The sequence below is a fragment of the Purpureocillium takamizusanense genome, chromosome 6, assembly GCF_022605165.1.
Source record: "Purpureocillium takamizusanense chromosome 6, complete sequence".
NCBI classification, from domain to species: domain Eukaryota; kingdom Fungi; phylum Ascomycota; class Sordariomycetes; order Hypocreales; family Ophiocordycipitaceae; genus Purpureocillium; species Purpureocillium takamizusanense.
Window position 1 is genome coordinate 1,755,734 of NC_063073.1, and position 22,892 is coordinate 1,778,625.

Sequence of the window (22,892 nt, forward strand, 5' to 3'; positions counted from 1 at the left end):
CACCAAGCCGGCCCGTCGTACAGTGCCATATAGGGATGATTCACACTGCGCACTGTGCATTCACCAAACGTCTTCATTGTCGCTGGGCCTTCAGTCCTGCAAAACATATGAGTACTATGCAACGTGACCGATCACTGATTGTGTATCGTGAGTTAATTCATCCACCATCGACGCTGGTCGCTCTACCACCCTTACAATTTGGGTGAGGTAGCCTCTCATAACGGCAAGCAGCCCGCGTTTACATGTCCAGCTATGCCTGCCTTGGGCTATCCAACCGTGAATTGCAACGTTCTCGTTCATGTCGTTTTCTCGTCCCTTATGCCGCTGTACTTGTTAATCCATTCAATCACCTCACGATGCCAGACCAGCGAGTTTTCCGGCCTCAGCACCCACTAGTGTTGTCAGTCACACTGTCAAGCTCAGGGTCATTTGGCTGTGACTTTACGTACATGGTTCTCGTCGGGGAACATGACTAGCTTGCTGGGAACGTTGCGGGCCTGCAACACGTTGAACATGGCCAGGCCTTCAGACACTGGCAAGCGGTAGTCCAGTTCGTTATGGATGACCTACATCACGATCAGCATGCCATTCGTGGTTCGAGTGACACCCTACTCACCAGCTGGGGCGTCGCCCAATTCTGGGTGTGCAGCGAGGGGTCCCATTTCGTGTAGATATCTCGGCTCTCCCAAAGGGTGCCACCAAAGTCGTGTTCCGGGAAGAAGAGCTCCTCGGTGGACCATTGGTTCTGTGTTGAGAACACACCATCATGGCACACGAGGGCCTTGAACTTGCGTCCCAAGTCATGGCCTTGGACCCAGTCTAGCCCCTTGTCAGTACATGCAGTTCGCAGTGCTCAAACGGGAACTGTGGCAACTCACTTATCATGTATCCTCCATAGGACGCGCCGAGAGCAACAGCCCGCGAAGTGTCAATGTAGCCGACCTCCTTCTCCAGATACTCGAAGCACTTTACAAGGTCGTCGTAGGGGTTGCCACCCCAATTGCACGTGATGGCATCGGTATGCTTTTGGCCGTAGCCGGTGCTTCCTGTTGGATTGGGCGACACAGCCACGTACCCTTGTTCTGCGAAGATGGCTGGGTTCCAACGGGTGCTCCAGTCGTCAACCCATGCGGACTGGGGCCCGCCGTGGATCAGGAAAGCGAGAGGGTACTTCTTTGAAGGGTCAAATTTGGACGGCTTCGTTATAAGAGCGTGGTTGTCGTATCCAGCGGAGCCGGGATACCAAATCTCGTCGCACTGCGACTTGTGGAGGCCAAATGACTTGCCGTTCTTGGAGCTGGACGAAACCTCGGTGGTCTTCTTGGTCGAGGGATCTAGAATGGCGTAGCTGGAGCTCTCGACGCGAGACCGCGTAGAGACGAGCAGAGACGGGCCGTTCCCCAGTAGTCTGGCCTCAGAAACAGAGCCGTCTTCGTGTATGGCAACTGGTGTCTTAGTCGCTTCCTTAGGTGATGAGGGAAGCTTCCACAGCTTGACCCTGCCATGCATCTCCGCTGCGACATATAGCTCCTTGCCATCATTGCTCCACGTAATCCAATCCGGCTTCAAATCCCATCCTCCTTGGCCATCGTCTGTCTCATAGAACTCTTGCACGTTGCTCAGGTCATTGACGTCGGGTATCAGCAGCAGTCTCGTCTTGTCGGCTTCGTACTGGTCGTGCTTCATTCTAGCAAAGGCGATCTGTTTGCCATCCCTCGAAAAGGTCGGTGCGATGCTGTAACCCCGTAACCTGCCTGTTTTGACAATCTGGGGCGGCGAAGGCTTCTCGACAAACGATTTGATGGGCACATAGTACAGATCCGTCTTGGTATACCTCGCCGGGTTCAGCTCGGGATCCTTGGCGACAAAGCAGATGCCGTGAGCGGCGATGTCGAAATCTCCGGTGCCGCCAAAGGGAGGGACCGGGGAACTCAGACCGGTGCCCGCCAGCAGATTGGTGAAGCCGGGGGTCTCCAAAGACCATTTGCCGTCAATCTTAGCAAGCTCGCCGTACCAGAGGGAGTTTTGGTTGTCCGTCGACCAGGCATCCCAATGGCGGACGAAGAGAGACGTGTAAATCTTGGCCGTAGAGTGGGACTTGGCCTCGGCCGGCGGCCAGTACATATCGCCCTTGGGCGTGGTCAAGGCGGCACAGCAGATGGCGACCTTGCCCGAGGGCAGCTGCTTGGCTTTGGGGCTGGAGATGCTGCCGGCGAGGTAGTGTATCATGTGCGGTCTGTGCCGGGTCAGCCAGGATCCCTCCCGGGCAGGGATCGCGACGCTCCCGTGAGCGGGCGGACCTACTCAGACTTGTCGCCTAGGTGCTGGGACATGATCATGGTGCAGCCATTCTCGGCAGGCTTGAGATACAAGACCTCCTTCTCGCCAATCCAGATGGGGTCGCTGGCGCCAGGGTCCTCGGAGACCAGGTGGGAGCTACCGTCCTTGATGTTGAGGACGCGGATTGACGACGACTTGGAGTGCGTCTCAAACGAGTAGGCCGACACCTGTTCGGCGGAGCTCTTGTCAGCGATTGGACCCTAGCGAGGCATCCTGCAGCCGTTGTCCCATCTCACATCCGTGTGCGACGCGGGCAGGCACATACCGTGTAGAGCGCCAGCTCTCCGGTCGAGTTGGGGACGCCGGCGGACCGTCGAGGGGCCGAGAGGAGCACCTCGGGGGTGAAGTGGGCAGCTTGGACTGTCATCTTGACACGAACGCAAGCTGCTGGGGGATGGATGGATGGACGAGGGTGTTTTGAGGCCGGGTGCGTTGAGCGAAAGGCAGGCAGCTCCTCCTGCTACGAACTTGGTACTTGAGGTGCCCTGGAAGATGTTGCCTTGTACGAGGTAAGGAAGGATGAAGCGGGAGGCATCGTCCCTCAATAAGTACCTACGGGATAAGTTGCGAGGCGGTCGGTCAGGAAGCTCTTCCTGGCGCCCACCGGCCCGCCCGTCAGTACCTACAGCTACAGCGGCAGCAGTGGCGGCATGGAGCAGCACATTTCGGGCCAGTGGCCCCTGCCTGCCTGCCACCTTCCCAATGCCGGCAACGCCTGGCTTGTTGATGAGCTGAGCTTCCGTCTAAGTTACGTCCGATCTTCAACCCCGCACACCCCGCCCTCCCCCTCCCGTCCGTCACGCTCTGCCCGCCGCATCCTCCTCGTAGTTATCTTGGTCTTCATCTTGACTGGCAGCACTGGCCAGTCTGCAGCTCTGTGCACTGTATAGCTGGGGTCATTAATTGCTTGCTTGCTTGTTTGCCCCGCCTCTTTCCACATACCTCGTCCGCAGCAATCCATGTCAGGTGAACCCGCTCGACCGAGGAAACCAAACACGCCATCCATCATCACGTACTTCGTACCCGTTCTCTTTGTTTATAGGTCGTTTCCCTACCATCTCAAGCATCGGCTACGGTAGCCGATGTCTCCCCTCGCGTGCTTCCTTTCCGAACGCCAGGCAGGCCGCGGTGGACCATCAGGGTGTATTCCCTCCGTTTCCCTCCCCAACAGTTCCCGTCTCAGCGCTTGAATCAATGCACCGCGCGGCTCGTATTTGCTGCCTGGAACTCGCTGCCGTCCCGATAACGCCACTCCACTCGCGAGGTGTGCAATTCGTGGCGTTCACTGCTCAAGGGTTTTCCTGTTTGCAAAAGTGTGAATGTTTACTGGTTACACATACACAGGCTGGTTTGCCTCAACTCATCCCATCTGAGAGCCCTCATTCAAAGTGATCAATACCAAGACTTATTTCAGTCGCCTACGTGACGGCGATAGCGGCGGTGCCAGCAATAACGACGGGCGCTCGCCGAGTAAGTGAACATGACTGTTGCGCCGTGTAGGGACTTTTGTCTCCCGGTTCGAGCCGCTCCTCGTAGTATCCGAGTAGTGGCATTCACGCATGCACACATACACCAAAGAAGTTGTCCCAGACTTGCCAACGCTCTCTACTGGAGTGGCGCCAAAGTATTCTTAAGTGAGGCTCTATCACCATGTGGTCGTGACCCGCGGCTCGAGGCCCTACTACCAGTAAACCGGCCTGCCAAACGCCATCCCACTCATGCTCGAGCCCCTTAAGCGAGCCCTGTAGTCCATTCCATGCCATTCTGAACGCCAAAAAGGAGAAAAAATCATCACACCCGGGTTGGTGTGTGTGTCCCGCCAGGCCGTCTACTTCCTCGACGCGCCAAAGTTGGTCCTCTTTTTGCCCATCTGCGAGTCTCCCTCGCTCTCTTCCGTCTCCTTCTCCTTCTTCTTCGATTTCGAGTTCTTCCCCGTCCCCGAGGACGGCGTCGGGTGTGCCGACCCGCTGTCACGGAACGACGCAGACACGGGCGTTGGGGCGTGCGACGCGGGCGTGGATCCCGGCGTTGAATCCTAACGCATCAATGTCAGTCCCTAGGACGCTCTTCTCCTCACAGGGCACGACGAGAGCAACAAGGCGCCCGTCTCCTGCCAAACGAATCATGCGCACGGGGCGACTCACCCCGTTGTTCGGTCTGTACGACACCGACGACCGCGAAAAAACACGGTTCTGCTCCATCGGCCCCGCCTTGCGCCGCTGCGCCGCCGCGCCGCTCTGACCCTTCATGTAGTTGTCGAAGCCCGTGATGATGTTGCCGGCGGGCGTGCTGTCCAGGTACGCCGCCTCCTTGTTCGCGATGCTGTCCTCGACCGTCGCCTGGGCGCGCCCGTGATCAGCACAACAACGTCATTTCCCCATCGTTTACAGATTCCAAAAGGAGCCTTACGAGCTTTCTCTCCTGGGCCCTGCGACGCTCCACCAGCTCTCGCACCCTCGCCTGGGCCTTTTTGTATTCTGCCATGGTGGATGGCGTGTTCCCGGCGCCGGCGCCTTTGTTGTCTGCCATCGATTGGGATATCGCTGCGGCGGACGATGGGCTGCGCGTCGATCGAAACTCGGTCTGATGGGTGGCCGCGGGCTCGGAGCGCGCGACGTCGTTGGGCGTGGCCGAGTCGTTGTTGATGTCGGAGCCAGATTTGGCGGAGTGCTCGACGACGCTGTCGCCTGGCTTGAGGCGGGCGACCGGCATTGGTGGGGCCCCACGTCAACCACCATCTACATTTACCTCGTACCTACGTAGTTACTTAGTATCTTATAAGGACAGAAAAGAGGTTTTCATTTGCAGGAAAGATTTGCCGTATAACCCTCATTGACCCCATGGTCATTTCTGGGCTTGAAGCAATGCCAGGTGGTCGAAATATGCGAGGAGCAAAAGCAGGGCAACAGTCAGAAGCCAACCTCGAAACCATGAGAGCCGGGGCTGGAGGAGCAGTAGCGGAGCGTTCAGGCTGTCCACAAAATCGTGAACCTTCTTGGCCTTCCCGATACGCTGTCATCATCACTTCTATGCACCCTCACTCCATGGATTTACAGTGAGTCAACACCCTCACCTTGCCCGTGGCAGATGACACACGCCCTAGACATCGTTGCCCGAGTGAATAGCTGTCTGTCGACTTGGCTTGATTGCTATTCTACATGAATGCTAGCTCGGTTGTCATACTTCATACATGATGTAGCAATGGGTGTATCCCGCTTCCCGTCCCCATCCCTACGCCGCGTGCGCCCTACCAAAACAGTTGCAGGCTGGTAGCCCGGGTCAGATCGGGGCATAAACTTGCAAGTACGTAGTGCAGTTAGCCCTGCGCCGCGTGAATCAGACCGTGTCCTCTTCCTTGCTCTTCTTGTGTTGCAAGAGGCTCTTCTCTCGCAAGAGCTTGTCTTTCAGCAACGTCTGGTCGATTTGGGCTCGGTTGAGCTGAGACGCCCCGTAGGTCAGTGCTGTGCCGTCGAGATGCAAACCTCTCCAGCGGTCTCAAGAGGAGCCACCCACCTCGTGGTCTTTCTCAATGGATGACATCGGTTTGCGATGGGCCGTGCCTCGTTTATCTTCCAAAACATCAGCTGAGCTCCCGCGAACTCTGACGGGTGAAGATTCGGATGAACTGTTACGCCTCCGGCCATGTCTGCCTCTGTTTCCGCGGGCCCAGCGGTCTCCGCCTCGGGTATTTCCACCGCGTCGACCCTGCCCGCGGGGAGAGCGGCCATCGTCCGAATAACGGCTGGAGCTGCGCTCCCGGCGACGTTGACCACTTCCGTCTTTCCCATGACGGCTGCGTGAAGAGGACCGCCTGTCTATACTACGACTTCGGCTGCGGCTGCGGCTACGAGAACGGCTGCGATCGCTGCTGTAGCTTCGACTGCGGCTATCGCGACGGGATCGACTGCGACTGCGAGAAACACTTCGTCTGCGACTGCGGCTGCGGGAGTCAGACCTCGTGCTTATGGAACGCGACGAGGAATGACGGCGTCGTCCACGCTCCACCGGAGCGCTGGACGAGGGAGACCGCCGCCTTCGCTTTGGAGAAGGCGACTTCGGTTCAGGCGAGCTGGACGGGGAGCTGCTGTAGCGAGAACGGTGTTGTCTGCCGCTAGAGTGTCGAGGAGATCGCGATCTCTTTCGTGAGTCTCGAAGTCGAGGCGGGGTCGCAGAACGTCGCCGAGGTGTGGCGGAACCACGACTGCGGGAGCGGGAGCGCGAACGCAAACGAGACGGCGATCTACCGCTTGGGCCTCGTCTCGAAGCCTGATCACGACCACGTCTTCCCCGTGGGACGTAACTGTCGCGTCCATACGCGTCTCGTGGGCCACGACCACGCGGACCCGGGGAAGGAGATCGCGGACGAGCACGGCCGTACCCACCCCGTCCACGGTTCGAAAAAGGACGGTCACCGCGTCTTGGGGCTGCCTGCCAGCTGTCACCGCCGGGCCGCCTATCTCTCGTATCGCGTTCGTCATTACCACGGCTTCGTCGGGAGTCCTCGGCAGCTTTGTCGGCATCGAACTGCAGGAAACAGTTAGTCACGAGTCTTTCGACAGGGAGCGGCCGCAATCCAACCGTTTTCTGCATAAGCTCAAGCTTCTTTGCTTCGAGAAGCTCCTGAGGAACTCCTGACGAGTTGGACTGGGCGCTGAGCAGCATGTTCCACAGCTCTTTGCAAAATGGGGCCGTGTCTTTGTCCAGAAAGCCGGTGAGCTGTATTTGAATCGATTTGATGTCCGGCTGGCGAACATTTAGCAGTTTGCAGCCGTATTCGGGTGTGCGAAGGGGGAGACAAACGAATTGCCGGGCTTTGAGGAGGTTCAGGCAAAGATCGCTGAGAACATCATCCTCGCCTTTGAGAATCTCGCCGATTCGCTTGTGAATCCATCTGTGCAAATTCTAGTCAACATGCGAGTTCCACACGTTGGCGTCGGGCCGAGACGCGGAAGACCAACTTTTTCATGACCGGCTCGTTGACCTTCTTCATGTCGACCTTCTCGTTGAACTCGCGTGGAAACTTTGTCGACTTCAAGAGCCGGGCATCCACCTTGGACGCCATCTCGGCGACTGGCCGCCGTCGTCGCGGCGATGAAAGGCGTTGGGCTGCCGGAGGAGATCGTTTCGAAGGAGGGACGCGGCCTTTGAGGTGTTGTGCAGGGGAGAAAGTGACGTCGGTATCTGGCAGGGCACCAAGCCTGTGTTAGCCACTCGGACAGAGCGCTAGCGTGCTGGTGCCAGTTGAGCCCTGGAAGTGCTTGCAGACGGCCCTGGGGCCGCAGTCAAGCCCAGCCCAGCCAGCCAGCTCCGACTGGAGCCTGGCACGCCGCCAGCTGGCTGGTGGCTGTTCAGGGCCGTTGATTGGCCTAAGCTCCACATGTGCCACGGGCCTACAGGAGCCCCTCGAAGGCTGCCAAGCTCCACGCAAGGACGCAGGTGTAAGCTCCCCCGACCTCAATCGCAACATCATCGCCACCTCTCATGGGATAGATGCATGAGCGCATCGCCCGGTGCACTTTCGACGAGTCCCGCCAGATCAGCCCGAGAGAATTCAACATCCCAAGCATTCAGAACCCCGTGACATGGGACTGCCCCTCAGGATGAACACTCTCCACGCACCCACTGTGCCCTCGGGGCCTACGAGCGCTGCGAGGACAAACGGTCAGGCGGGGCAATTGAGCTTCGCCGAGTTGCAACGCAAGAAGGATGACACGGAGGCAGAGCTGAAGGCCCTCGGCGCAGTGCTTGACTCGGTACATCCTTCCTGGCGACGCCACGACTACGCACCTGCTAACCATCCACCAGCACGGGGTGGACATGGAGACGTCACTGCTCACCAGAGACGGGTTTCCGCGCGCAGATATTGACGTGGCCCAGAGTAAGCGGCCTGGCTGCAGGCAGAGGGGCATCAGGCACGGACGCTGACAGTCTGCAGTCCGAACCACACGAGCTCGGATCATCCGGCTTCGAAATGACTACAAGGATCTCATGGCAAACATTGAGAAGTTCCTTCACGAGCACTTTGCCAACGTGGATGATGCCGAACCAGTTCCAACTGCCAGCTCACAGCAGGCGATACTACCGGACTCCCTACCAACGGCCGCAGAGGAGGTGTTTGCAAGAGTGAACTCGGTTGCTCCCGGCAGCCCGGCCGAGCGAGCTGGCTTGAAGGCGGGAGATGAGATTCGCGTCTTTGGTTATGTGAACAAATCGAATCACGATAACCTTAAGAAGGTGGCTGAGTGCGTGCAGGGTAACGAAGGGGTAGGGAACCCTTGGCCGCTGCCGTCGCCCAGTGTCGTTGACTAACCTCAGTCTCAGGGCAACATATTCATCAGAGTGTCCCGAACATCAGGCGTGTCGCAACGGGAGGAACTTCGCCTGACGTTGACTCCGACGAGCGACTGGGGTGGCAGAGGCATGTTGGGCTGCCATATCCTCCCGCTGTAGACGTGGACTTTCAGGCACATAACTGTTTGCGGATTTCTTTGGGACAGCGCATGGACATTTGAGCTGGGTCGGGTTCTCGCGCCTTAGGGTGTGTTGAAACTTGAAAGGGAGCAGGCAGCCCAAGCGTACTAGTAAATGAAGGTTGCTATCTGCAATACCAAAAAAATTGTCAATTTGCAGGAAGCCTTATGTTCGTAATAACTGCTACAAAGATACCCCACGGCCTAACGAGTCATTTCGGGCTTCGAGTTATTATTCTGGCTATCTTATCCATGCTCCCCTTACCCTCGGGCCTCTCGTGGATTGTAGACAGGCGGCTGCCTTGCAAAAAGAAGAGTCAAGGCCCTGCGCATAGGTCCCCTCAGTGATTGATAAGCAGTGAGCCGTCGGGCCGCAAGCGGGTGACAGCTCCCTCAGGCAGCTCGCTTCACTGAGCGTCAAACAGCTCATAGGGGCCGAAGCAAACATCACGCCATGGATTAGGCAACGTCAGATCCCCAAGTCAGGTAGTCCTGTCGGGCAGCGCTCTCTGCCAGACACCCAGCAACGATAAGGTAGCGGTTGGTGCACTGTAGAGTACAAAGTACAGTATACCTAGAAGTGCCGTAGTACCGAGGTAAGGCACGGCTCCAGCCTAACGATACGCTGCACCGGGCGAGAGCCAATTAGTAGCGGGCGTAGGTACCCATTAGCTTGCCCTGGCTCTCAGCCTCGAGCTCGCAGCAAGCAGCTTGTGGATCCATGGATCCCGTCACAGGAGGCGGTGACGTTGTTTGCGCGCCGCGGGAACCCCTGTCCGCTGATTGGGAGGCGCTTCACTGACATCACGTGCATGAGCCCACCCAGACGCCCTCCCCCCCCCAGCAGATTGAATTTTTCGCTTTGATGAGGCTGCCCTGGCCCAGCCAGCTTTCCCCGCCGCCTTTCAAAACACCCAAGCAGGCCTGTCTCGTCTTGTGCAAGTTTGCCTTTCCACTGCACAATTTCGCAACCCCAGGGAGGCCCTCAAGACACAAGGTATGGCCCCCTTCCCCCGTCCGCAGCTCCGCATCCTCCCCTCGCATCCGACGACATCAGGACAACGAGCGTGCGCCCTCCTCTTCCTTCTCTTCCCTCTATTTTTTTCCTTTCCTACGCGAGCCCGCGTCCCACGTTCGCCGTGCCCAGGCTAACGCCACGATCAGTGCACCCCGCTTGTTTACATCACCGGAAGAATCTTGGCTACGACATCGAGTCGAATCGCAAAGATGGCTGAGCAGCAGACTCCCACCTTCAAGCTCGTGCTTGTCGGCGACGGTGGTACCGGCAAGGTACGTCGAGATTGCCTTCCTCCGAGCTTCGCTGCGTCTTTATCGACCGCCCGCCGAACGGCTACCCCGCCTCGTCGACCAGCGCAGCGCCGCGCAACGCAGCTCACGACGTCAGAACGTCCCATCCCGCCACGACTCCCATGCTAACAGACGGCCGTCGCTTGTGTAGACCACCTTCGTCAAGCGTCACTTGACGGGCGAGTTTGAGAAGAAGTACATGGCCACCCTCGGTGTCGAGGTCCACCCTCTTGGCTTCACCACCGTAAGTGCCGGGCGTGCTCAACTTCCACCCGTGGTGGGGCAAACGCGCTGACTTGTTATCGCAGAACTTCGGTCAGATCCAGTTCGACGTCTGGGACACTGCCGGCCAGGAGAAGTTTGGCGGCCTCCGCGATGGCTACTACATCAACGGCCAGTGCGGCATCATCATGTTCGACGTCACCTCCCGCATCACGTACAAGAACGTCCCCAACTGGCACCGTATGTCCCCGATTTCTTGATTGCTCGCGTACAGGGGCGCGAGTTCTGACGGCGAAACTGCAGGTGACCTCGTCCGCGTTTGCGAGAACATCCCCATCGTCCTTTGCGGCAACAAGGTCGATGTCAAGGAGCGAAAAGTCAAGGCCAAGACCATCACCTTCCACCGCAAGAAGAACCTCCAGTACTACGACATATCGGCCAAGTCCAACTACAACTTCGAGAAGCCCTTCCTGTGGCTCGCCCGCAAGCTCGTTGGCAACCCCCAGCTGGTCAGCCCCCTTCAAATCCCCCACCGCATGACTCGGGCCCGGCAGTGTGACGTATGCTGACCCGCTGCACAGGAGTTCGTCGCTGCCCCCGCCCTGGCTCCTCCCACCGCCCAGGTCGACGAGGCTCTCCTCAAGGAGTACGAGAAGGAGATGGACGCCGCCGCTGCCCAGCCGCTGCCCGATGAGCAGTCTGACGACGACCTGTAAGGGATTTGCAACGCGCAGGAGCAGGGGCTTGAGAGAGCATTGGCCGCTGTGACGGGACCAGTCCGCTTTTGCGGCACATGGGCGGCATGATCATTGACGATACAGGATGAGACTCGTTGGGGTTTATGAGAGCGTGAACGGAGGGCGGCGGACACTCTACCCGTCGAGCCCTGGCTTGGGGTAGACATAACGACGTCGCTGCGCCCAAAGAAAAGAGTGAGCAGCAATCAAATAGCTAGACTAACCATTAAACTACCTTCGCCAACGTTGCTCGAGTGCCTCTTGCTGGTGGTAGCGGTGATGGTGTGTGCGGTGGCGTGACGTTTCTTGTGGCGGCCCTACCCTAGATCCGGAGCCGTACAGGCTAGTCATTGTGATGGCTTCCGATTCCTTGCTGTCCTGGCTATCCTCTCGTCCTCACTATCCTCTCGTCCTCACTATCCTCTCGGCCTCACTATCCTCTTGTCCTCGCTTTTCTCTTGTCCTGGCTGTCCGCTTGTCCTGACTATTCCACTGTCCCGGCTGTCCCTCCCGCCCGTCTTTCTAAGTACGTATTGGCTAGCTGGCGTGAGCTTAGACCTCTTTTTTTTTTTTTGTGAGACATGACTCTTCGACGGCTCTGGGCCCGATCGCGAACCGAGCTCGTCCACGCCCCTCGCGTGCATGGTGGTAGTGGGTTTAGGCTTGTTTACACGTAATGGTTTACGGGTTGATAAGAGTCGGGGGGCAAAATGCAAAAATGCAGCCACTCCGTACGTGCCCACGTAGAAGCTTCACGTGCTAGACATTGATATGGCCCTATATCCAAGATGGCACAATGTAAAATTGCGATCAAGACACACGCATGAGAACGTGCTAGGTAGTAGGATGTATTAGCTGTACGTATATACGCGCGCAGCCACGCCTGCGAGGCGACCGTGGACGCGGAAGAAGCCACCAATTCCAGAAAATTCCAGGCTCGCTCACGGGGAACTCGCATGCGCATTCGAGGCCGGAGCGCCATCAGGCGGCACGGGGCAGGTATGGAGGTTAAAGTGGCGTCTCTGGATGCAATCAAAGACTGACACTCGTTTGTCCCCTTGCCTGCTTGTTCTCTACTTTGTACCTACCTATCCGACTACGTACTACGTACTTACCCGCTATGGGTCGCGCCGACTGGGGCGGACGAGCCGTCGAGTCACGCACAGAGGCGCGTGTCGGCGCGCTTGTCGTTAGTAGTGATGATGATCGCGCAGCGGGGCCCGGAAACGATCGGTGTGCATGTCAATTACTTGGTACGTACGTACCATAGGTGCGACTTGTAATTGCGATGAGGGGAGCGAGGCAAGGGCGGATGAGGACCCGGGGTGGGCACTGGACAGGCGACGATGGAGCTGGGGTCTGGAGTCTGGACGAGAGTGAGGATACGTGCGTGTGTGGTGTGCGTGCATGCGTGCGTTTTACCCACCGCGTTTACATGGGGTTGGGAACGGGGGGAGGGAAGAAAGCGGGCTTGGACGCGCGCGCCTGCTGTGCCGGCGCCAACTGCCTTATTGACTACATACATGACGCGGGTCTTGGATCGTGCATGGAGGAGGTGGTGGTGGTTCAACGGGCGCGCCGCCAGCCATACCTACAGTGGTGTACCATACCATGCCATGCCTGCCTTGGTAGATACCCTTGCTCGCTAGATGGCAAGGGCAGCCTGCGTTTCTCGACTCTCAGAATGGCAGTCAGAGAGTAGCACGCGAAATGCAACTATATCCCAGTCTAGTCTTTTCCATCCCATGTTAACGCGGGGACCTCCCCCAGCTGCACTGTAGCACAGCATTGAGTCGAAAAGAGGAGAAGGAGGAGAAGGACGAGGAGGAGGAGGCTTGGGGCAGTGGTGTTGGTTCTTCCTACGCGGGCACCTCCACCACTAAGGCATCGTGGCCTGGGAGGGGAGGGGGAATGTTGGTAGGAGCCTCCCGTGTCCTGCTGGAGCTTCAATGCAGCGGACTGGAGCTGCGAACTGGTGGCGGTCGGGGGTGAGCACAGCAGCGACGCTGTTGCTCCCAACAGCAGCAACTTGAGTAACCGCAGAGGGCACGACACCATCAAGTGGCTACCAGGTACGGCACGTCTGGAAGTACATACAGCGCAGAGTACGTACAGGAAGGAGGTGGTAGACCGTGGCGCGGGCTGGCGGCGGGTGAGACCGCCGTCGCGGGCACGTGCAACGCGTGTTGACAAGCTAAAGCTACCCGCCTATGTATAGCGCTGAGGCGCGACGTGATTTGCTCCACGGCCCATGCCTTTACCTTACTGGGGGGGCACAACGCGGCGTGCGTTAGGTCAGTGGAGGTTAAGGTACCTTAGGTACCTATTAGTGGTGCAGCACAACGCAGCGCGGTGCACGGTGGGCGGACTCTTCCTCTAGAGGGGCGTCTGCGGACTCACATCTCGTCCTCGTCTCGCTCTCTCCTCCGCCTCTCTCTTTTCGTTCCCTCTCTTTCCCTCCCTCTCCTCCCCTCTCACCCTTTTGCACGTACGAACTCGTACGCATCTGCATCGCGACGTTGCTCGCTGCATGCACTCTTGGCATTGCCAATCCATCCCCCCACGACTGCGGCTCCACCGTGTAGACGCCGTCCCGTCCCGTCGTGTACTTCCCATACACGCCTAGGCCTGGTGTCCACCACCAACACCGCGTCGTCTCACGAGAGCAGTCGACCATCTTCGCCTACCTACCTCACGTCTCGCACCGGCTCTCGGACCAGACGCACCTCAGTAATGCATGTCCTTGCGTGATTCGACTCTCGCCTATCTCTCCTCGACCCGACCTGCCCACCTCCCCGCCCATCATGGCCGACGACTCTACCACCACGTCCTTTAATGTTTCGCCCATGCCACGCGATGCCAGCCCCTCCGCCGGCCACAACGACTCCTCCATACTCTCAGAAATCTCTAATGGCTCAACCGTACAGGACGGAGAGAAGCACCCCAAGGGCAAGAGGAAACGTACCGCGTATGTTTTGGTCCCCAATCAACAACGGCCTACCGACGCGACCGAGCTAATTGGGGTCATGTAGTGCCAAAGACAAGATGATACTGGAAGAGGCGTACAAGAATAACCCCAAGCCGGACAAGCAGGCGCGTCTCGAGATCGTGGACCGCGTCTCCCTCAACGAGAAAGAGGTCCAGGTAAAGTTTGCCCTCCTACGGCCTGGCAAACCCGGGAAACGCGTCGACCGGCGTCTCTTGGTGTACTGAACCGCCTGCTGACATAGTTACTCCCTAGATATGGTTCCAGAACCGGAGACAAAACGACCGCCGCAAGTCGCGTCCGTTAACACCAGAGGAGTTAGCTGCCCTTCGGTACGGTGGCGTTCATGGCCTTTCCGACGGTACAGCGTCACGGAGCTTCATTGCTGGCCTGGGGCAGGACTCGGACCCCATTGGCCCTCCGAGAGTCGAACGCGGTCCCGTGTCTCCAACCGCCGAGCAGCACACCCCAGAGCACTCCTTCGTTGACGCGTCGACACCGAGAACCGGAAGCCAAGAGAGCAATCCAAAGGGTCAATCTCAGACGACGCCGCCGCAGAGCCAGGAGGCCCCATCCTCACAGCGATCTCAGGAAGGCTCCGACGCACTGATCCCTTCGTTTTCGAGCTCCGTCGGCTATCTTGCTAACAGGTGGAACCTGGGGAGCTCTTTCTCGACGCCGTCAACGCTAGGACGTGGCGGTGACGACTCTCTAAGGTGAGACCAGATGCAGCTTATGCATGCGTGTATGCTGACATGCCCACCAGGCTTGAGCCTTTTCAGCCGTCGTCTTGCTCGTCCGATACGACGCACAACGCGGCCAAGTCCAGCTCTCACTTCAGGTTGTCCTTGTCCCTAGAAGGCAAAGCTGAGCTTGTTTCCAATCAGGCTTCGCCCACGCGGGCTCCGCCTCCTCGGCCGTCAAGCACGCTACCCGGCCTTCCTCCCGCCCGACGTGGGCTTCAGCGTAGCCACAGCGCGCTGCCATCCATCACACTGCCGCCAATATCGGCCTTGACCAAATCTCTCCCACCGCGGCTCCCCCGCGGCCGATCTAGGGACGTCCATGCCTGGGAGTCTTGTGCAGACGCAGAGAGGCGTGACGAGCTCACAGCTCAGGCCGAGAACGAATCTAACGGCTCCGCCATTGCGGCAATCAGCTTGCTGCGGTCTTCCAGCGGCGTCCTGCAACCAAGTGCCACCAAGCGAAACGCTTCTCTGACGCGACAAACCCAGCCGCGTCAGACCAAGAAGGCCAAGTTTGGTAGGACCTCGTCGACTTATGCCCGTCTCGAGGGTGTCGGGACAACAGACTTGGAGAAACCTCGCGAGATCTCCAGCGGCAAGGTCAAGGTGGCGATGCTCGTGTCGCCCACCGACTCAGACAAGGAGAACTGGAGCCCAGATGAGGACGGTGGCGCGCAAGGTAACGGGCGCCGACGGCCTTTACCGGCGAGCCAGACGACCAAGCCTCACAATCCGCGCCGGATGCCTGCGCTCGGTGAGCACAAAGGCCCAGCGTTTCTGAGCAGCCGAGCCAACACGGCGCCGTCGAGGCCGCACGCGCTATCCAAGGGCGGTGCTATTGAGATATTCGACGACGCGGATCGGCCGGCCCCGCGATCGCGCGAGGACGAGGTGGAGAGGTTCATGCGTGGCGAGGTGAGCCCCAGCAAAAAGGGCGACATGGACTGTGTGGCCGGCCTCTTGTCGCTGAGCCAAGGGGCCTGGAGATGATGAGCCTGGCAAGCAGACGGGGTCTGTTCCGTCTCGACCAGCTTTGTTGGATCCGAGTCTACCATGGTCCTGTTGGTGTACGTACCAGCCGCGATCCGCACGGGGACCGCCCTTTGGATACTGTCTGGACATGAGCCACTACTTGGGTTTTGCACGCCCTCGGACGGCATCACTTGAGAGTCTTGTTGGGTTCCGCGGCCTCATCCGTGCCGTTCTCCTTCCATCCGCATGCCGATCCACAGCATGTGGTGGGGGCGGCGGCTACTCGTTAGGTGTTTGGATATACTAGTACCTCTGTCACCTGTCTTGATAAGTGAGTGGTGTTTGTTTGGTCTTGGGGTCGTTCTCGTCGTCGTCACTACGGGGTAGTGACGGGACAGATGGGCTGGCGGGCGAAGTCTCTTGTGATGCCTTTATTTTTTTTTTCTTTTCCTGTTCAATTTCTGGACCTGGCTTGCTGGATTTTCTAGCATTTGGCCCGCCAGCCGCGGAATCAAGGGGAGACAAGGGGGGAGGGGAAGGGTTGCTTCATCTCGTGCGGGCCATGGTCGTCTTTTTTCCCCACATCGTATGGGTTGGCGCAGATTAAGGTGTACGTATATGGATGGGTGGGAAGGAGGAAAGTAAGAAAAGGGGCGGTGAATTCTTGGCAATTGAAATGAATTGAAATGTTTGACATCTCTCTCGCACACTCTCCAACTGCTTCTTCCCGTCGGCCTTCCTCGCGCGTGCTCGCGTTCTGGTATCTGGTATAAATGCTGCCCTCGCTCGGTCAGCGTGGAGACAGGCGACGCAGCCATCAGTTCCCGCGGGTGACGCGCTGCTTCAAGTTGGGACACTGCGCATTGCTGGGTAGGCAAGACCGTGTAGGCTTTTACTTTGTAATTAAATATATGAATCTTCTCTGGAGTGCATCCAGACCCAGCAAGGTCGGTCGTAAGCCTGCGCGAGGATGTCTCCATCTCTCTATGTCCACCACGCCCTATGAAGTATGCCATAAACCAAAAAAGAGGAGAGGGCCAACCCAGATGCTCGCCACACAAGCAACCGCCCAAAGATCAGCTGTGCTGTCCAAAACTCCTGCAAACTCCGTATGCTCTACTAAGTAATGATGGATGATAGATGATCTAGTTCGTCATGTGTCATTGCCGTCGTCAGGGTGGGCTCTTGCTCAAAGGCCCAGCATGCTCATCTGGCGTCTAATGGGGCTCGCGCTCACGCTGCCCTCCTCGCTGGGGTAGTAGGCGCTGTCCGTGTCAATGTCCCAGCACGTGTCCTCGCCCTCGTCATTGGACGGAACGCCGTCGGCAACCGAGCCTGCGTCGAAGGGCTTCTGGGCTGCGGCGCGGACGTTCCATCGCAGGGTCCGGCTGACGCTGTCGAACCATTCGGTGTCGGTGCGGGTAACTGTGGGGAATGGGTATTGAGAAGCCGTGATGGTGACATGGTCCCCCTGGCGCAGCTCGATGCGCCCTTTTCCGTCGAATGCGCAGTAGGCAGTCGCCCGCGAGTTCCGAGGCACGGCCACGCGAAGGGCCATGGTGTCTGAGAGCACCATTGGCCGGAAGGACAGGGTATGCGGGCAGATTGGGGTGAGGAGAATTGCCGGGATGTCTGGATGCACGAGCGAGCCCCCCGCCGAAAGAGAATAGGCTGTCGACCCCGTGGGTGTGGAGAAGATGCAGCCGTCAGCCTGAACCACGGTGAGGAGCTCATCGTCGCCGTACAGCTCCAGGTTCGACACGTATGGCGACGGGCCGCGATCAATAACCAGCTCGTTGAGCACCTCAAACTGCTCACCCTCGTCCATCTGATGGCCGCGGGCGTCGTGCCGCCAGACCGTACAGGTAAATCGCATGCGAAGATTAATCTTCATGCCGTCATCGCCCATGACGCGAGTGAGGTGCTCCTTGTACTTTTCGAACTCGAACGTCGTCATGAAGCCCAGGCTGCCGAGGCTGAAGGAGAGGACGGGCGGGACGACTCGCTGAAAGAGCCACGACGTGAAGAGCACGGTGCCGTCGCCTCCGAGTGTGAGGACAAGATCAAACTTGTCGGGCTGGTTCCAGCACAAGTCTGGGGTCCAGTACTTGAGCATGTGTTCGAACCGCGGATCCTCGGCCACTATGCTCGCCGAGTTGAAGCGCTTCGAGCTGCGCAGCTTGGCATCGACATAGACATTGACACCGACATCCGAGCCGTATCGGGGTGTGCGCAGGAGCCACGAGGCAAGCTCGCGGGTAAGGTGGACCAGCTGGTTATCTCGGGCTTTGGTGACGATCATGACGCTGCGGACTGCACGCTTGATTGGCCGGCGCTGGAGCTGCTTTGAAACCTCGCGGACTCCCGTCGCAGTCTGGACGAGGCGTGAATGTGACATGGACTCGTCATTCTTGATCTCCTCGAGAACCTTGGCGATGTCGACGGCGTCGTCAAACCTCTGGTGGTAGAAGCAAGGCGACTGCAGCGCAGTGAGCGCCGTGGTGGGAGTGGACTGTCGCCGGGCCAGGTCCTGCAGCGCATCGGCCAGCATCTGCGACGACGCGGCGGAGCCGGGGGGGACGGCCCCGTTGTTGCTCTGAGATGCGAGCATGTCGTTGAGGGAGAGCGCCTCTGGCTTGTTATTGCGAGCGACCGAGGCGAGGGCCTTGATGATGGTTTGGCGGGGAACCGAGTCGTGGGACGGGGCGCTGCGGCGGTGGCCCTGATAAGGCGCGGCGCCAGCGGCTCGTGGATGCGATGGCCAGGCGGAATCCGAGGCCGAGGAGTAAGTCCCACCTAGAGCGGGAACGGCGGAGGAGGGCGTGCGCGGGTCATCGGCGCTTCTCGTGGCCTTGACCGTGTTGACGCAAAGCCGGGGACCAGAGTCGGAAGTGCTGGGGCGGTCGGGCGCACTGCTTTTATTATTCGGCTCCAGCGAGGATGGGGTACTAAGAGCTGGGTGGAGAGACGTGGAAGTGGGTGGCGGAACAGAGGCGCCGGAGGCCATTGCGACAGGCAGCTCTAAAATGAGGGCCCAAGGGGTGAAGCGCGGCGTGGCGGCGAGCCAGGCTGGCAGGGGTAAAGGCAATTAGTGTCCGACCCGACGGCCAGACTGGACGAAGCTCCGAGGAGATGACGAGGCGCCGAACTTTTGGAGGTCGACGGCCGTGCTACGGGCTACACGTGGTGGATGCAGAACTGACGTCGACCGCAGAGACTGACGTGACCGTCGTGGTGCGTTGTGCTCATAGAGCCGGGGATGACCTTGCTAGATGCTTCCGTGGGCTTGCGGAAACGAGTGTAACGATTTCGACTCGGCGCAGCAGAGTTGACAAAGTCCAGGCGCTGCCTAGGTTGTACAGGAACACCAAGTCAACAGGTGACGTCTTGCCAAGTTAAATGCGGCATGTCATGTCATATCATGGCATGGCACGACGAGACCGGGGTTAAGGCTTGACACGGCGGGCTCTCATCGCCCGACGGGCTGCGAGGACGTCGTCACACCTGGTCGGTCCAGGCGGCGGCTCGCGCGCTCGACGACAAGGGCGAACGGGGGATTGAGGGGGGAGGTGGTATGCTCACCCGCAGTCCCGTGGTGTTCGCAGCCCCACGCAGGAGAGCTGCCCTCGACAACCGGAATCAGTAATAATCGCAGTCCTGGACGTGGACGATTCGGCAGGCGGAGTTGGCCCGAGCCGGCGGGGAGGGATCTATCCGTGATTGGCGGCCGGCACCGACGTTGGCGGTGATGACTGATGAGCGCGCGCGCGGCCACAGCAAGCCAACGGCACGTGGCGCACCTGCAGCAAACCAATGCCGACGAGAGGCGGGCGCCGCGATGCGACAATGGGGGAAGAGTGAGGCCGTGATTTGTGATGGCTTGGAGTTGAGAGGGTAGAGGACGGTATGGCCCCTTTGCTTGGTTGACGGGCGGTTTGGGGCTGTCGGTGAGAGGGGGTAGGGGCGAGGGAGGGAGGGAGGGAGCGGCGACTGGGTGCTCTTGCCACAGGTCGAGAAACTGGCATGTATATGGAAAGAGCTACCAACCAGACTGACACAACCTGGAACCGTCTCTGCTCAAGATGGAGGGGATGGGAGGGGGAACGACGACAGCAAAAGGCAAAGCGCAGCTTCAAGCCAGCGGACGAGAACGTGAGAGGCAGGGAAAACAACCAAAAAAATAATAATAGTCTTTGTCAAGTACCACGGACGATTTCAACAACGGACAGACAGACGCGGTGGGCAAGCCATGCAGCACAGACCAAAATAAAAGAAAAAAGAGAAGCCAAGAAAGATGATAAAGACGACGACAAGCAAAGCGAGAGAGAGAGAGAGAGAGCTGTCGGGGCACTGCACCGACCAGCTCGAGGCTCACAGCATAAAGTCAGAAGAACACGCAGCCAGGAAGCCGTCACAACATTCTCGGCATGGAAAGCAGAAGCTCCGGCTTTATTTAGACATCCTTCCGCCCGCTCGGCGACGGCCCGTCAGATAGTTACCGACTAGGTACTAATGCAAGCAGTACGTAGTTAGTTGCATCGAATGACATCTGACAAGAGACGCCTGTTTGAGGTCTCGTTTTCACCAGGCCGAGGGAGACCAGGATGGTTGATGATCGGGAGCCCCTCCCACGGCGCAGGCAGGTATTCGTAGGCAGGCTCTCCACTCCCACTCAGCGGGCCGCTGCGTCTCGCAGTAGCCGCCGCCGCCGCCGCCGCCGCCACCATCTTGCTGCACACCACACGAGGGCACACGTATACTATGTGGTGATATCGAAAAGACTTCCCAGCATGGAGGAGGGGGGACCGGAAAAAGCCATCTCAGCTTGGCGGGCGGCGGTGCAGTTGGCCGTATCGGGGCGCTCTTCTGGCCACCTGAGACGTGAGTCGTCTCTTTTGGCTCGACGCATCCCCGGCTCATCCCCGCTCGCCCCTTGACAGCATCCACACGCTGGCGACGCGTCCGACAGAAGGTCCGCAATATCATACAACATGTGTCAAAATCGACTCGCCGTCGCCCGTTCGTGAGACGCTGATGGCCACAGGAGACGGTGCTCTTTGGTGCCGCGTCTTGGGCGTCGCACCTTGACATTAGCCGAACTATTGCACCCAAGTACATACAGCACAGTAAAAAAGTACAAGCAGGAGAGCCCGGTGTCCCGCGGGCCCCTTCTCCTGATTCTTGGTATAGAGCATAGTCCGTTTGGCTGGCTTGACCTCTTGCATCGACCTGGCTGTTGGCGATCCGGCCAGTGCCGCCCGGCAAGCACCCGCGCCTCCCAATATACTTGTGCTCCGCAGTACTGCATGGGACCAGACCCGGTGGTGCTGGTCCCTCACCTGCAACATACAGACGACGACTATGTGCGAAGCCGCGCACGGCCACCCGACTCGGCACATCGAGCCAAATCGTCGGTTCGTGCAGTCGTCTCTTTTCGTTAGGACTGCTCCCGCTGGTGAAATCTCCGAGGCGTTGTGTAACACGCTTGGGGTCAGTCCTGACGTCGAGATGAAACCGAGGCACCCCGCCACTCGCTCCCCTCCTGTATCCTCCCTATCACAACAAGCGCCGCAGTCTTTCCACTAGCATTTGCGAGCTTGGGTTGTATGGGAGCCACGCATCGATCTTGTTCATGTGTTTTGATCGACCATTCGCGGGCCTAGCTCCCGCCTTGCACTGCCTTGATTGAAGGTGCGAGGCTGCGACCGTCCCTCCCACACACTTCGCATAGCCTGATTGATCTTGGGAGCCCTGCAGGTGTGGCACAAGCTTACCATACGCGCGCGCTCGCTCCATTCCCGCCATCATGCGTAGCAGAAATCAGCTGCGAGGACGAGATGTCGGGTTCAAGGGGGTTGCATATGCCCGCAATCATTTCCAGTAGAGGTCTGCTGCAGTCTTGGTCTCCATGACGGATCGGATGAATCGTCGAATGCTTGCCGACCCGGCCATGCCATCTGTCATGACCGTGTCCTGTCCTGAGCTGCGCCCCTGACAGCATGCCCGCTGTCCAGTTTCCAGAACCTGGTCCCATTCCACGGTGGAGAAGGAGCCGGAGCTTTCAGCCAAGAGAAGCTCGTCGTCAGCGGTGAAACCGAGGACATGGACTGACTTTGCATTGTCGACCTGTACCATGGTTGGATCCACAACGATGCCAGCCGCGTCGTCTGGTCCGATGGCCAAGGTCACAGCCGTCGCTATGGTCTTGAGAGGAACCGCGGCGGTAAGGAGACCCAGGATGGCGGCGTGTATCAGGCCTGGGATGATGGCCAAGTTCTGCGCTGGATGGTGAGTGGGAGCCGCTACATGTTTGGGTAGAGTAGGGCAGGGCAGGGCAGGGCAGGGCAGGAGGCGGCGAGCTCACCAGCTGTGCTTGGAGAATCTTTGCGTTCACGTACGCGTTCTCCGGCATCTCCATGACCTGCAAGGTGATTTGAATCATGCAACGGGGAAAGTTGCGCACGGGGATAAGCTGGCGAAGAGTAGGTTGGAGCAGCGACTCCAGCTGTCGCTCGGCGGTCCCTAGGTACTCGTGTCAGAGACTCCAATTGTGCGCGCAGGGTGCTCGACCCGATGAAACCGAGTCATACCTCCGACGCCAGCGGCGGGCCGCACGACGACATCGACGAGGGCCTCAAAGGCGTTTTCATCCCGCCGGGGAGCCTCGACCGGTCCGTTGACCGCGGCGGTCACGGTGAAGCCGCAGCATGAGAAAGTCGCCGAGCCGTCCGCCTTGGGCAGGTGAGACAGTTGCGCGACGGGCTCAGCAGTGAGGGCCATGTTGAGTCCTGGGTGTGTGCGTGGCGACGCGCTGTCTGGTGTTGCAATTACTGAGTGTGGACGGTACTGTATCCGATGTCGTTGAAATTTTGCACCTCCAGAACGAGACATACACAACCAGCTTGAGCTTGTCGCAGACCAGTTGGGAAGTGTGGATGGCTAGGACCACCAGACACTGCCCTGGAGCGTCCCTACCTAGAGCTGGAGCCCACTGTATTTGCCGCGCTAGCGCACCAGGCCCGACCCTGCCACCCGCACTCGAGGGCTCCTTACAGGGCTGTCGGAGGCTCCCAGGTCACGGTTCCCTGGATCCACTCGTTTGGGTACGCGG

General features: G+C 58.9%; 8 protein-coding genes across 10 annotated transcripts; 3 read left to right on the forward strand and 5 right to left on the reverse strand.

Annotated features, from left to right (window-relative positions):
- Nucleotides 1-78: 78 nt before the first annotated feature.
- Nucleotides 79-2,909, reverse strand: JDV02_007025 (uncharacterized protein). 2 transcript variants are annotated; one of them, XM_047988475.1, is made up of 6 exons: nucleotides 2,606-2,909; nucleotides 2,305-2,507; nucleotides 879-2,236; nucleotides 617-819; nucleotides 450-566; nucleotides 79-392 (listed from the first exon to the last, which is right to left on the reverse strand). In XM_047988475.1, exons 1-6 carry the CDS (start codon nucleotides 2,705-2,707, stop codon nucleotides 297-299), a joined length of 2,079 nt encoding a protein of 692 aa, XP_047844471.1. In that variant the 5' UTR covers nucleotides 2,708-2,909; the 3' UTR covers nucleotides 79-296. The 2 variants fall into 2 exon arrangements, with proteins under 2 accessions (XP_047844471.1, XP_047844472.1); XM_047988476.1 differs by lacking the exon at nucleotides 2,606-2,909 and having other exon boundaries at nucleotides 879-2,327.
- A 1,015-nt stretch (nucleotides 2,910-3,924) lies between these two features.
- JDV02_007026 (uncharacterized protein) lies at nucleotides 3,925-5,212 on the reverse strand. The gene is made up of 3 exons (XM_047988477.1): nucleotides 4,750-5,212; nucleotides 4,485-4,679; nucleotides 3,925-4,375 (listed from the first exon to the last, which is right to left on the reverse strand). Exons 1-3 carry the CDS (start codon nucleotides 5,050-5,052, stop codon nucleotides 4,169-4,171), a joined length of 705 nt encoding a protein of 234 aa, XP_047844473.1. The 5' UTR covers nucleotides 5,053-5,212; the 3' UTR covers nucleotides 3,925-4,168.
- A 254-nt stretch (nucleotides 5,213-5,466) lies between these two features.
- JDV02_007027 (uncharacterized protein) lies at nucleotides 5,467-7,584 on the reverse strand. Of its 2 annotated transcripts, XM_047988478.1 has the most exons (4): nucleotides 7,299-7,584; nucleotides 7,141-7,231; nucleotides 5,854-7,083; nucleotides 5,468-5,778 (listed from the first exon to the last, which is right to left on the reverse strand). In XM_047988478.1, exons 1-4 carry the CDS (start codon nucleotides 7,400-7,402, stop codon nucleotides 5,677-5,679), a joined length of 1,527 nt encoding a protein of 508 aa, XP_047844474.1. In that variant the 5' UTR covers nucleotides 7,403-7,584; the 3' UTR covers nucleotides 5,468-5,676. The 2 variants fall into 2 exon arrangements, with proteins under 2 accessions (XP_047844475.1, XP_047844474.1); XM_047988479.1 differs by having other exon boundaries at nucleotides 5,467-7,231.
- Nucleotides 7,585-7,683: 99 nt separating this feature from the next.
- NAS2 (putative 26S proteasome regulatory subunit) lies at nucleotides 7,684-8,971 on the forward strand. The gene is made up of 4 exons (XM_047988480.1): nucleotides 7,684-8,093; nucleotides 8,146-8,218; nucleotides 8,276-8,604; nucleotides 8,662-8,971. The coding sequence occupies exons 1-4, from the start codon at nucleotides 7,923-7,925 to the stop codon at nucleotides 8,788-8,790; spliced, it is 702 nt and encodes a 233-aa protein (XP_047844476.1). The 5' UTR covers nucleotides 7,684-7,922; the 3' UTR covers nucleotides 8,791-8,971.
- Nucleotides 8,972-9,705: 734 nt separating this feature from the next.
- GSP1 (GTP-binding nuclear protein gsp1/Ran) lies at nucleotides 9,706-11,516 on the forward strand. The gene is made up of 5 exons (XM_047988481.1): nucleotides 9,706-10,100; nucleotides 10,270-10,362; nucleotides 10,427-10,580; nucleotides 10,644-10,849; nucleotides 10,922-11,516. Exons 1-5 carry the CDS (start codon nucleotides 10,038-10,040, stop codon nucleotides 11,054-11,056), a joined length of 651 nt encoding a protein of 216 aa, XP_047844477.1. The 5' UTR covers nucleotides 9,706-10,037; the 3' UTR covers nucleotides 11,057-11,516.
- Nucleotides 11,517-13,467: 1,951 nt separating this feature from the next.
- JDV02_007030 (uncharacterized protein) lies at nucleotides 13,468-16,477 on the forward strand. The gene is made up of 4 exons (XM_047988482.1): nucleotides 13,468-14,045; nucleotides 14,110-14,221; nucleotides 14,319-14,779; nucleotides 14,830-16,477. Exons 1-4 carry the CDS (start codon nucleotides 13,882-13,884, stop codon nucleotides 15,797-15,799), a joined length of 1,707 nt encoding a protein of 568 aa, XP_047844478.1. The 5' UTR covers nucleotides 13,468-13,881; the 3' UTR covers nucleotides 15,800-16,477.
- Nucleotides 16,476-19,504, reverse strand: UTR1 (NAD(+) kinase). The gene is made up of 2 exons (XM_047988483.1): nucleotides 19,364-19,504; nucleotides 16,476-19,130 (listed from the first exon to the last, which is right to left on the reverse strand). Exon 2 carries the CDS (start codon nucleotides 18,786-18,788, stop codon nucleotides 16,971-16,973), a length of 1,818 nt encoding a protein of 605 aa, XP_047844479.1. The 5' UTR covers nucleotides 18,789-19,130; nucleotides 19,364-19,504; the 3' UTR covers nucleotides 16,476-16,970.
- A 1,327-nt stretch (nucleotides 19,505-20,831) lies between these two features.
- On the reverse strand, nucleotides 20,832-22,670 carry RRP46 (exosome non-catalytic core subunit rrp46). Its single transcript, XM_047988484.1, has 3 exons — nucleotides 22,372-22,670; nucleotides 22,146-22,303; nucleotides 20,832-22,057 (listed from the first exon to the last, which is right to left on the reverse strand). The coding sequence occupies exons 1-3, from the start codon at nucleotides 22,559-22,561 to the stop codon at nucleotides 21,653-21,655; spliced, it is 753 nt and encodes a 250-aa protein (XP_047844480.1). The 5' UTR covers nucleotides 22,562-22,670; the 3' UTR covers nucleotides 20,832-21,652.
- Between the last annotated feature and the right edge of the window lie 222 nt (nucleotides 22,671-22,892).